This window comes from Sinocyclocheilus rhinocerous, unplaced genomic scaffold, assembly GCF_001515625.1.
Source record: "Sinocyclocheilus rhinocerous isolate Xijiao unplaced genomic scaffold, SAMN03320098_v1.1 scaffold256, whole genome shotgun sequence".
Lineage (NCBI taxonomy): Eukaryota > Metazoa > Chordata > Actinopteri > Cypriniformes > Cyprinidae > Sinocyclocheilus > Sinocyclocheilus rhinocerous.
Window position 1 is genome coordinate 623,554 of NW_015632036.1, and position 11,554 is coordinate 635,107.

General features: G+C 36.9%; 1 protein-coding gene across 3 annotated transcripts in view; it reads left to right on the top strand.

Moving 5' to 3' along the window:
* Window positions 1–2,598: 2,598 nt before the first annotated feature.
* Window positions 2,599–11,554, top strand: part of LOC107742155 (5-hydroxytryptamine receptor 5A-like) — a 17,461-nt gene continuing 8,505 nt past the window's right edge. The window contains exons 1-5 of one of the 3 annotated variants that reach the window (XM_016555052.1): window positions 2,599–2,703; window positions 5,145–5,206; window positions 5,302–5,455; window positions 6,523–7,626; window positions 9,125–9,189. In XM_016555052.1, the coding sequence (XP_016410538.1) occupies window positions 6,919–7,626; window positions 9,125–9,148 (732 nt within the window). In that variant the 5' untranslated portion in view covers window positions 2,599–2,703; window positions 5,145–5,206; window positions 5,302–5,455; window positions 6,523–6,918 and the 3' untranslated portion in view covers window positions 9,149–9,189. Of the gene's footprint in view, window positions 2,704–5,144; window positions 5,207–5,301; window positions 5,456–6,522; window positions 7,627–9,124; window positions 9,190–11,554 lie in introns of those variants that run through there. The other 2 variants (XM_016555050.1, XM_016555051.1) reach the window with 2 other exon arrangements.

Consider the following 11,554-nt stretch of genomic DNA (forward strand, 5'->3'; position numbering starts at 1 on the left):
AAAAGACACTGAATGAAAAGGCCACTCTGGTCTCCAGCATTACCCTTGTTACGACCATTTAAATTTGCTCTTTTCAAGTGAAAGTTTTTAATTGCTATGCTTATTTGAGGTATTATGCTGAAAAAGTATGTGAAAAATCAACCCATGTGATATAAATTATTTTCAACATGTTTTGGTATATAAACGTTTGCATATGAGTAAAGCTGTTGTCTCATAGTTTTAGTATAATGTTTTCCAGTATTTAGCTGAGTCATTGTTGTGTTCTTCAAATACACAATATTGGCTGGACCAAATTGTTTGGGAGAAGAGAATAGTGAAGATGACGGTGCATGACCCGTCTACAGATCTTAAACTGACAGTTCACTCAAGAATGAACATTCTGCCATCATTTACAAACCCAATCTTCATTTGTGTTTTGCCGAATAAAGAAGTGCAAAGAAATTTAATGACATCAGAGTGAGTAAACTTTTTTTAAGTGAACTTTAATCCTATTTTCCCTTAAACTTAAAGTTCTGTCTGTGTGACAATATGCCAGAAGACAAACAATAGATACAATAGAACAGATACAGTGGATACTCTTGACAAGCTAATTCTTTTTTCTTTAAACTGTCCCTTATTCTGGTTTGTGTTCACCACAACAGAGTGCCCTTGATGTGCATTGATGTGCATGAGGCACAATCACAATGTTATAGTCGCAGTCGCACTTTTAAGTGAAGTACACATTTGGAGGCTAGTGCCTCTGTACTTTATTTTGAAGATAAATGATCGGTGTGGTGATCTATGGCATGTGAAATTATTCAGTAAGCTTACAGGATATATTACATGTTACCAAATTGTTATCACTAATGCCAAAGCATTACATTTACATTTAGACATTTAGCAGACGCTTTCATCCAAAGCGACTTACAAATGAGGACAATGGAAGCAATCAAAATCAACAAAAGAGCAATGATAAGCAAGTGCTATAACAAGTCTCAGTTAGCTTAATGCAGTACACTGAGCAAGTTTTTTTTTAAATCATATAATAAATAAAAAGAAAACAGATAGAATAGAAAAAGAATAGAGCAAACTAGTGTTAGAGGCCTTTTTTGCTTTTGTTAATCAGAAGAAGTCAGAAAGTCAGAATTATAATTGTATAATAAATAAAAAGAAAAGAAATAGATAGAATGCAAAAAGATTAGAGAAGCAATTGCTAGTTTTTTTAAGAAAACAAGTAGTTAGTAAATAAATAGAATGCAAGTCCAAAAGGGGCAATTTAAAAAAAAAAATTTTTTTTTATAAAGAATAGAATTAGAATAGAGAGTGCTAGAGTTAGAGGGTCAAATAAAGATGGAAGAGATGTGTTTTTAGCCGATTCTTGAAGAAGATTAAGGACTCAGCTGCTCGGACTGAGTTATAATAGTATGTCCTTTTAGCAGTGGAGACATTAGCAGAGAAGGAAGAGAGGAGCGACTGATACACATACGCATTAGTTACAGGATTTCACTTAGTTTTTGAAAACATGCTTTAAATTGATTATAAATGAAACAGCAATTAGTTTGTTCAATTGACCAGGTAAAAATCACATATGGCATCAAACTGGGATGCAATGATACCTTTTTCGTGTTACATTTCATACAAAAAACATAATTTGTTATTGGATTTTCGACTGTCTTGAGTCAATGCATTGAGTAAATCGTTTCCACATGAAAAAATACCATAGTATTTTATAGTAAATATTATAGTGTTTTTGAACCATACTATAGTAAAGTACTTGAATTAATTTGTTGTGGTAATACTACAGTATTTATTACAGTTTATCAGTACAATATAGTTAATACTACAGTAGCCTAGCTTTAGCATTCATTAAAAGTGTTGTAAATACTGTAATATATACAGTATAATACACTTTACTATAGTATGGTTCAAACACACTAAAGTATTTACTATAAATTACTATAGTATTTTTTCATGTGGGGAGATATTAGAATCTCTTGCTAGTTTTTGTGTTTGACATATGAAGACCCTTTTTCGCTTCTGGCACACATTGTACGAATTTGGCCACGATTTGGCCGTCTGAGACAAATTTCTCAAATCCTAAAAGATTCCTCCGATCCTAGGCTAAAACCTGTAGTCTTTGATCGTTATTTTGACATGTTCACCGACATATGCCGCTTGGCCACTAAGATTTTATCATTTCCAGTTTAATGCGAAAACCCCGTTAGGGGAAAAAAGCTGCTGTAACTGAAATAGGCGTCAGATTGAACTAATTAAATATTAATGTAGATCATTGTGCAACAGAGCGTTAACGTGATCTGCCTCCATGTCACTGAAATATAACACAACTTTTAACAAGTGCAAGACAGGTAAAAAGTTTGAGCTTATCATCATCATGCACTCGATTTGTTATTTACAACAGCTGTAAAACTTAGCAATATTTTCAGCATTTTTAGGAGTCTCGTACTGCCAACAGCTTCACGTCCTTAATAGACTGAATATGTGATTCTTATGGCTAGAATTCTTCACCGTAAGGTATCTATTCACGCAACACCCCTCCACACGTTGGTTCGATCCACACACATGCGGTGTTGAAGCCTTGACTCAAGTGTATTGTGTGTTTTAGATGAAGACGGTTTCAGGTGGGCTGAACATTTGCGCTCGACTGTAAAAAGCGAAGCAATCCTGCACTTTTGTAGCATCTTTGTATTGCTGTTGTGATTAAGGGTGAGTAGGCTATTAAGAGCTGCAGTAGACATTTGTTGTGTGCAAAGTGTAGATAACGCTATGTTAAGTGTGCTGCATTGGCGACGTTTACCGAGATACATGCGGACTGTAATGTTGTTTATGTCCATTTCAAAATAGCCTAAGTGATTTATTGTTGTCCTGTCCTATAGGATGTAGAGCTCTGAGAAAATATTTGGGTGCCCTTGAAGTGAAGTGTAGAGACAACGTTTTTAATGCAGCACCTTTAAAGCCTTTGGGACTTAAATGTCATGATTAAAGGCAGATATCAGGAAAAAAGGAAGGAGACCGTTTCTGACCCATTGTATGCGAAAACCTTTGATTGCGCCCGTGTCCTGAAGCCAGAAGTAAACACCCGCTATTTTACGTTTTGATCTCTGAAATGTGTTGATTTGAACTTGGCAGGTTTAAAGTAGGTTGTTGCTGAATTGAGATGTTTTCAGCACACGACTGAACGGGAGCTTACAGGGGATTTTGGTGAGAGTCGCGCGCATTTTCTTAGAAATCAGCGATTGTTGTTTCAGCACCTCATTTGAGAGACGTGCTCGAATCAGAGAGTTTGTACTCATGCTGGGTCACTGATCTACTTAAAGCTCCGCTCCTGTGCACAGTATAAATATAATTTCACTGCCACAAAGAACATAAAATAGCAAGAGTAATTATGTAATTTCGTTAACAGTCGGTCCAACCATGTTTTTTTAAACAGAAAATGTCACTAACTTAACGGAAAGGGAATAATGTGACAATGAGCGAGTGATGAGATCTGATTTTTAATGCTATTATGTGGCGCATTTAAGGCATCTCTCGTTGAACTATTGTCCGTTCACAACAGCTCGCTTCAGAGTAAATCCATTGACTGAAGTTTTGACAAACAAAAGCACTATCCTATTGCACAGTAGATCAATGGCTGTCGTAATTGCCCTCATTAAGTACTTTTGGTTTATCTAGACAACACAGACCAATCATATACTGCATTTGCTTAATTTTATAGTAAAAAACTCACTAGGCAGTTTATTCTCACTTGGTTGTATTGTATTGTGTCTGTATTGTATTTGTTTAACTTTGTATTTGTACAGCTTGCCATTACTTGATCTCTTCATTTGCTCTCATATGTGATGCTAAAACACTTTTAAGTCCATGTGCTACTGGTTTAGCTGGTCCGCAGGCTGGTTTCTCAGTCAGACCAGCTCATAAAATTCCTCACAACCCCTCTAAAACGGCAAGAGGATCCACTAAAACCACCAAACCTTGTTAAAGCATGTTTAAGCTCTCTTTTCAGCAGGGTCTGGGTGTCTGTGGACATGGACAGTTCAATGCACATGATAATATCCAGTGTAACACATCCAGAAGTCAAATTGCATTGTAAAAATGTAGTCAAAATATGCTTCATGTGGTAACACCTACATTTACTGGTTTTGTTCAAGTCAGATATATTATTTAATATGAATTTTATTTAAAGTAGCATGCTCTACACTGATTGCAGAGACAACCCCCTGCAACAGCCTGTGGTTATGTGCTGTGCTTGAGAGCACAATATTGACAGCGCTGGATTGTGTTCTCTGTAACTATTCCATTCCTGCATCACCTTAATTGGAAATGAACCTGTGAACCCTTAACCATTTATCTGCAGCCACCATGGGAACCGACTTCTTGTCTTTGTAATCAGGTTGAAAAGCTAAATGTTGTTGTCAAATAAGGTTCAAAACATTTAAGTACTTAAGTAAAGTTTATGCTGGTTAAATGCTTGAGTTTAAATATTGAGCTAGAGTAACAGAATTGAACAATGTATTAAAGAGTTCCAAGAGAATGTCTTATGTATAAAAGGGGAATTCAAAGTATATTGGTATACATGTTCTCTTTTCTCTTCTATCTCTTTCTATTAGGGATAATACACTCAAATATGAATATTCTGTCATCTTTTCTGTTATACAGAACACTAAAAAGCATACAGGTTCAGAACAAAATGATGGTGAGTAAATAATGACAGAATTTTCATTTTTGAGTGGACTATCCCTTTAATTTCTTACTGTCCTTCATGGCTTTGGGCACAGGCTAATATAGGAGATGGAAGGTGAATGAGAGCAGGGAAAGATTTAAAGATGACGTGAAGAGATGCAGAGAGAAAAGGAAGATGAAAGTAGATGAAATGATAGGTAAAAAGGAAGAACATTTTCAAAAATAATGGTAGGCTATTTTAGCAAGCCACAGACAGTTTTTTTGATGTAGGCCTATATCTTAGATCTTTTCCATAAATGTCATTTTCTCCTTAGAGTGACTTTGTCATACCAATAGAGTAAACAGAGCTCAGTAGCACTGAGAGAAAATGAGCGGGAATCTGTAATCAGTGTTCCTCTGTGCTTGTGTGTGGTAATGTGCCTGTTGAGTGTGGACATTGTGTGTTTCCTCTCTGTTCCTCCTGACAGGACCGACTCCAGACTTACTGATGAGCATGCTGGGTAATGATATGCACTATGGATAATCAGAGGTACGTTAATCAACACGAAATGTCTGTTGACACCTCAGTACCGTTCTGTCAGCAATCCCATTTATTTTCTATTTTTATGCTTTGTCTCTTTTCAGCCAAAAGAATACAAGTGTGATTTTTGTGTTAGTTTAATTCTTTTCAAACAGAGGGCAAACACAGCAATCAACAGGGCAGAAAACTCAAGCCTCATTGTTGTCATCAATGATATGACAGCTTGTAATATTCCCTTCGCTGTTGTGCTGCTGGCAGGTATTTGATGTTTTGATGATTCTACCACTGAGCTCTTTTGACAAGCTTGCTGTCCTTAGTACCCCTAATCGAGTTTTGAAGGCCGACAGTGGTTACATTTTGACAACCATAAACCAGGAACTAATGAAAATCGAAGCCTTTTGACTCTATAATAATGTCTGTCTCTATGACAGCCTCTAGTACAGCTACTTTTCAGTGTGGATGGCTGTGCTTTTGGGATCTGTTTTAGTAGATTCCCGGGTCATCGCAGGTACTTGCTAGTTTTGGGTTATTTTCCCTCTATCCCCCCCACAAACTACGCCCCTGGATAGATCTTTAGCAGCTGAAATTATTGCAAGAAGGTCAATATGAAGACAGGCAGTCAGTTGAAGTCTCCTGTGTAACTTCATTGCTACAAATAATTGAACCGAATCTGTTTCACAAGCACTTAGGGCAATTACATCCAACCCAATGGAGGATTTAAAACCTCAAGGACTCCATGGACCGAATTACAGACAAATAAATAATAAAAGAGCCAATTTATTAAGCAGAGTCAAAATAATAAAGAATGAGCTTTAAATCATTTTGCCTGTCAGGTTTCTATTGTACAGCGGATTTGAGCAGCTAAAATAAGAACAAGTTCTATCATGAAAAGTCAGGATATCTGATCGCAAGCCATAACCAAGAAGAACAACTGCACAGTGGAGTGGAATGGAATAATTATTCATCAGCCCAAATGTTTTGCGTTATTATTCATTCTTGCGGTTTTATCCAATTGCAGCACAATGGAACATCAAAACAGATGAATTTGCAATTATGGAGGGGACATTCAGGGGATTGCGAAGTTAGACAAAGTTTACAGTATGCACTGTTCATGGCCAGAATGAGACCCTTCACAGTGTGCACATGCTCAGCTATGATGTGTTTACAATGTCCTGGCACAAACATGAGATGTGTATATATAGAAAAAGAAAGAAGCCCATTCCATATAGCCTAGGGCTGTTTTCTATTTCAGGTGGTGGCTGAATAAGGTGATTTTGTGGGATGAACTATGAAATTTATTTATTCCCTTTTTTCTTGTGTTATAGGGTGGAGGATGTCTTCTCACACCTTCAGATGTGTGTCCTGAGAACCCCTAAATTGCTGAAGGCTATAAACGCATGTTAATCAATGTGTGCAATCATAATGCCATAATCAGTATGGTAGCACTTTAAAACGCTTACCTTTTAGTGACCAGCATACAGAACTGTGAGCTAAAGGACAATAAGCTCACAAATTGTAGTGCCAAGAATACATGACGCCTACTCAGAAAACAAACTCTTGCAAATATTTTCAAATGAATGAACTTTAAAATATCCAATAAGAAAACCATGACTGACCTAAAGAAACCGTAAAAAAATGTATCCACTCTGGCAGTGACATTTATTTTCACCTTGTCCTCTAATGAGAGCCAGCTATCTATTTGCATACCATCACATGCTGCCATGACTCAACCCAATGTTACAGTTCTCTCGGCTAATATCTCTGGAGGATCTGAATCGGGTAATCTATACCGTCCATTTTCTGTGTTCAGTGTTCTCACACTCACTTTGCTGGCCATGCTAGTGATGGCCACCTTTGTATGGAACCTTCTGGTATTGGTGACCATCCTGAGGGTGCGCACCTTCCATCGTGTTCCCCACAATCTGGTTGCCTCCATGGCCATCTCGGATGTGATGGTTGCAGGACTGGTAATGCCCCTCAGTCTGGTCAGGGAGCTCTACAGTCGGCGTTGGATTCTGGGTCGGGCCCTATGTCAGGTCTGGATCTCCTGTGATGTGCTCTGCTGCACAGCTAGTATCTGGAATGTGACGGCCATTGCCCTAGATCGTTACTGGTCCATCACTCGCCACCTGGAGTACACGCTGAAGACACGCAAACGAATCTCCAATGTGATGATCGGCCTCACATGGCTGCTTTCCTCTGTTATCTCGCTTTCGCCACTCTTCGGTTGGGGTGAGACCTACTCGGAAGACAGCCTGGCTTGTCAAGTAAGCCAGGCGCCCTCTTACACAGTGTTCTCCACCTTTGGAGCCTTTTACCTGCCCCTCTGCGTGGTGCTCTTTGTCTACTGGAAGATTTACAAGGCTACCAAGTTCCGTATTGGCTCTCGCAAGACCAACACCATCACACCCATGGCTGAGGTCATAGAGGTAAAAAAAAAAATGTATATATATTATATAAGGCTATATACAGTGGCAAGAATAAGTTTGTGATCCCCATTTCTTCATTTACTGCTCATAAAATGTGGTCATCTTTAATTAACTATAGATAAACACAATCTGTCTAAACTAATAACACACAAATAATAGATTTTTTCACATTTTTATTGAATGCAATTCATTAATTGAATGTAACTGTTCACAGTGCAGGGTGTAGAAAGTAACCTCCACCAAACTTTTTTTGTAGCTGTTTTAGTTCAGTATACATGTTTCTGTATTTTCTTGATAGCACAGCCTTGTTTAAGTTATGCCACAGCATCGGAATTGGCTCAAGGTCAGGACTTGAGCATCTTCTTTTTTTTAAAAGCCATTCTGTAGTTGGTATTACTTGTGTGATTTGTCATTGGCTTGTAGCCTCTCTGAAGCTTGAAGTCATTAGTTGCTGTGCCATCATTCTTCTGTAAAATGTCTTGATACACTTTATAATTCATTGTTCCTTTAATGATTGCAAAGTGAGGCAACAAAGCAACATTACACCATGATGCTCCTTTCACCACGCTTTACAGTTGAGTTGAGGTTTGGAGCTCTAAACAAAATATTGTGTATTTGGCCTCAACTGTTCACAGAACATTTTCCTAGAAGCATTGTGGAACAACCAATTTGTCTTGGGTAAACATGAGACATGCCTCAATTTTTAATGGCTGCATTGGAGTGCAGTAGAGTTTTTTGAGGGTCCTTTTCGGTTAACCTTTGGGTTGTTTCTTACTCGCCTTTTTCAGGGTTGCCCATTTTGTTCTTAGAGTAATCTTCTTAGAGTCATCTTTGCAGGACACCTGCTCCTGGAGAGGGTAGCAACATCCAGAACTTTCTACATTTGTAGAAAAATTCTTATCGTGGATTCTTTTGCAATACTTTTCCTTCTTTTTGCATCTTTGTAATGTGTTTTGAAGCTATTGGGATAAAGAACATATTTGTATGTAACCAGGCTTTGTGTGCCTTTATTTAAAGGGCAGTGCACCTGTGTGATCCTTACTTCCAATCTCATCTCCTTAACTGACTCCATTTAGCTTTTGGAGAAGCCGCGACACAGTTTTTCATTTACTTTTTCCAGCATGCCCTGTCAGTGATCACACAGTATCTTCAATAAAGTGTAAAAAAAGTACAACTGGTTGTGTGTTATTAGTGTAGTCACATTGATCAGACCACATTTGATCAGCAATCAATGCAGAAATTCTGATATTTTTAAAGGGTCCTCTAATGTGTGTGTGTGTATATGTGTATATATATATATATATAATTTAATTTTTTTTTACAACTTGGTTGAGTAAATGATTCAGTGAGTCACTAATTTAAGACTGCATGCATACACTCTATGTAGGTAGTTTGTGACAATTGTTTATTTATTTATTTAATCAATTTTTGTATTTGAGACTGTTAAATAGGACCATGTAAGTTTAAGAGCCTTGATTTCATTTATTTGTTCATACAGACAGTATTCGAGTTGCTCCTGTAAGCTGTCATATGGACAGGACAATTCACACGGGATTGTCAAACCCAAAAACCCACTGTGTGAACAAGCCATATAGCTATGTTTCCATCCAAACCTATGCGCAAAACTGGAATATCGCATAAAACATTTGCGAATAAAGCACTGTTTCCATCCAACGAGTCAAAGAGAACACAATCGTCACTTCCTGATAAACTGGCACTAAATATCTCTAAGAAAACTAGGAGAAGCCACTGAATATAATAATTTTCATATGTAATAAATTACTTGCGCTTCAGAGAGAGCAGACGTAACACAATAAATGCGGTCATTGCTTTTAGAGGTGGATGCGCAGTCATGTAAGACAGTAATTATACAGAAATACTTTGACAGACTTTCCTCAGGCATTTCAGAACGACCAAAACAACATATAGATGCTGTGAACGAGATCGGTCCGCTGGTTAGTCAATTTATCCCATCTCATAGCGCAAAGTCACTTGACTTTTTCAATGCGCATGGTGGAATTTATTCAGTAAATGTGTTTCCATTGTGGTTTATGCACATCTTTTCTTATCGGATAAAAAGTGTATCCTACTCAGTTGTGCGCGTAAGGTTTTTATGCAAATTTTTAGAATTTATGCGCATCTTGGCATTTCAGTCCAGCGTTTTTTTAAAGCGATAATCCAAAATGATGGAAACATAGCTAGTGAGAGTTAGTGAGGTGCCATAGGAAACAAAAATGAAGACTAAAAGACCGAGATAATAGAAATGTTTGGGTGCCAGTGCAGAGATGAAGGTCAAACGTAGCAGAGCTATTTTCTCAGAAGGTAGGCTCAACCCACAGGAGCTGACACCTGCCCCACATTGACACGAAGTTCTGTCCCAACACGCACATGCACAGAGTAAGAGAAAAGGTTATAATTAGAAGAAGCTTCTCACTGCTTCCTCACACAGAACAATCATTTGTAAATATGCATTTCTGTATTGGCTTTTTAGATTTCCAGATAATGCTTAATCTTAATATATTGGCTCTGCTCTACAATCAATTTTCAACATATAATTAAATTTCAGTGATTAATTTCACATCAAATAACATCACATGACTATGTAATTTCTTCATTAAAATAGCATCCTATCATTAATTTGGCATTATCATTAAATTCTCCATATATACATTTTAGGTCAATCAGTAAAAAAAATCTATAAAATCAAGGATGGATGCTCAGTATCCACCCTTTTTCCTCATGGGGACAATCTTAAACAACAGCATTAATGTAGACACAATTAAAGCCTAATTCCATTTATTTGATTCTTCCTCTGTCTCTCATTTAAATTCTATCCTCTTCCTTTCTTCTCTGCATGCCTCACCGTTTTTATGTCTTTTCTTTTGTCTGCATTGCTAAATGTATCTACCCTAGCTTAGTGATGAATAAAAAAGTCACAGAGATGGCATTTGATAGTAAAGACAAACTCCTTAACAATCCAACCTATATTCTATTTTTAAACATATATATATATAGACATATGTGTAATATATTGTAATATTCTTTTTTTAATTTATTTTATCATTTGAAATAGAAATATATCGATACATACATTACCATTCAAATGTTTGGGATTTTTTTTATGTTTGAATCTCTTATGCTCACCAAGGCTCACCTTGCTAAATAAAAGTATTAATTTCTCATTTAAAAAAGTACAACAGAACACCTACAAAAGCAGCATTGAACATTCTCTACATACATTCAATGCAGATAATTTAATGAGAGAATGGCATCCTTGGGATGAGATACCAACTGTCACTCCTTCTCAGAAGAAAAAATATTTTTGATTTTTAATACAGTTTGCATACACATCTTTTGGATTTATCCAATTATTCTGTAATTATTTTTTTCCTCAACCTCTCCACCATCTCTTTTATGTCTTGTTCTACCTTTTGTATGCACACAAGCATACTTACACTCCCTCTTTTCATCTGTGTTTCACACAAAATACTTAAGTCCATTATTCTCACTAACGTACACTGATCCAAAAATCAATTAATTGCCTGGTTGCCGCCTTTATCTGTCGAAATGCACAAACAAACACACAAATGCGCAGTAATTGTGCTTTGTTCTGCCACAGTACTCTGTGCACTCAACTACAACCTTTCAAACAAAAAGCTACTAAAGCAAATTTAAATACTAATTTTAAAAAACATGATGCAATACACAAACAGCGTTCATATACTGTAGTCAAGTCAACTTTATTTATATAGTGCTTTATACAATACAGATTGTGTCAAAGCAGCTTTACAGTGTTAAACAGGAAAAATGTGTGATGATAGTGCAAGAGCACAATAGAAAACAGTTAAAGTCAGTTCATTGTTGATTCAGTGATTTCATCGTCCAGCTCAGTTCAGTTCTCTTCCAATAGTGTCTGTGCAGTCAAGTC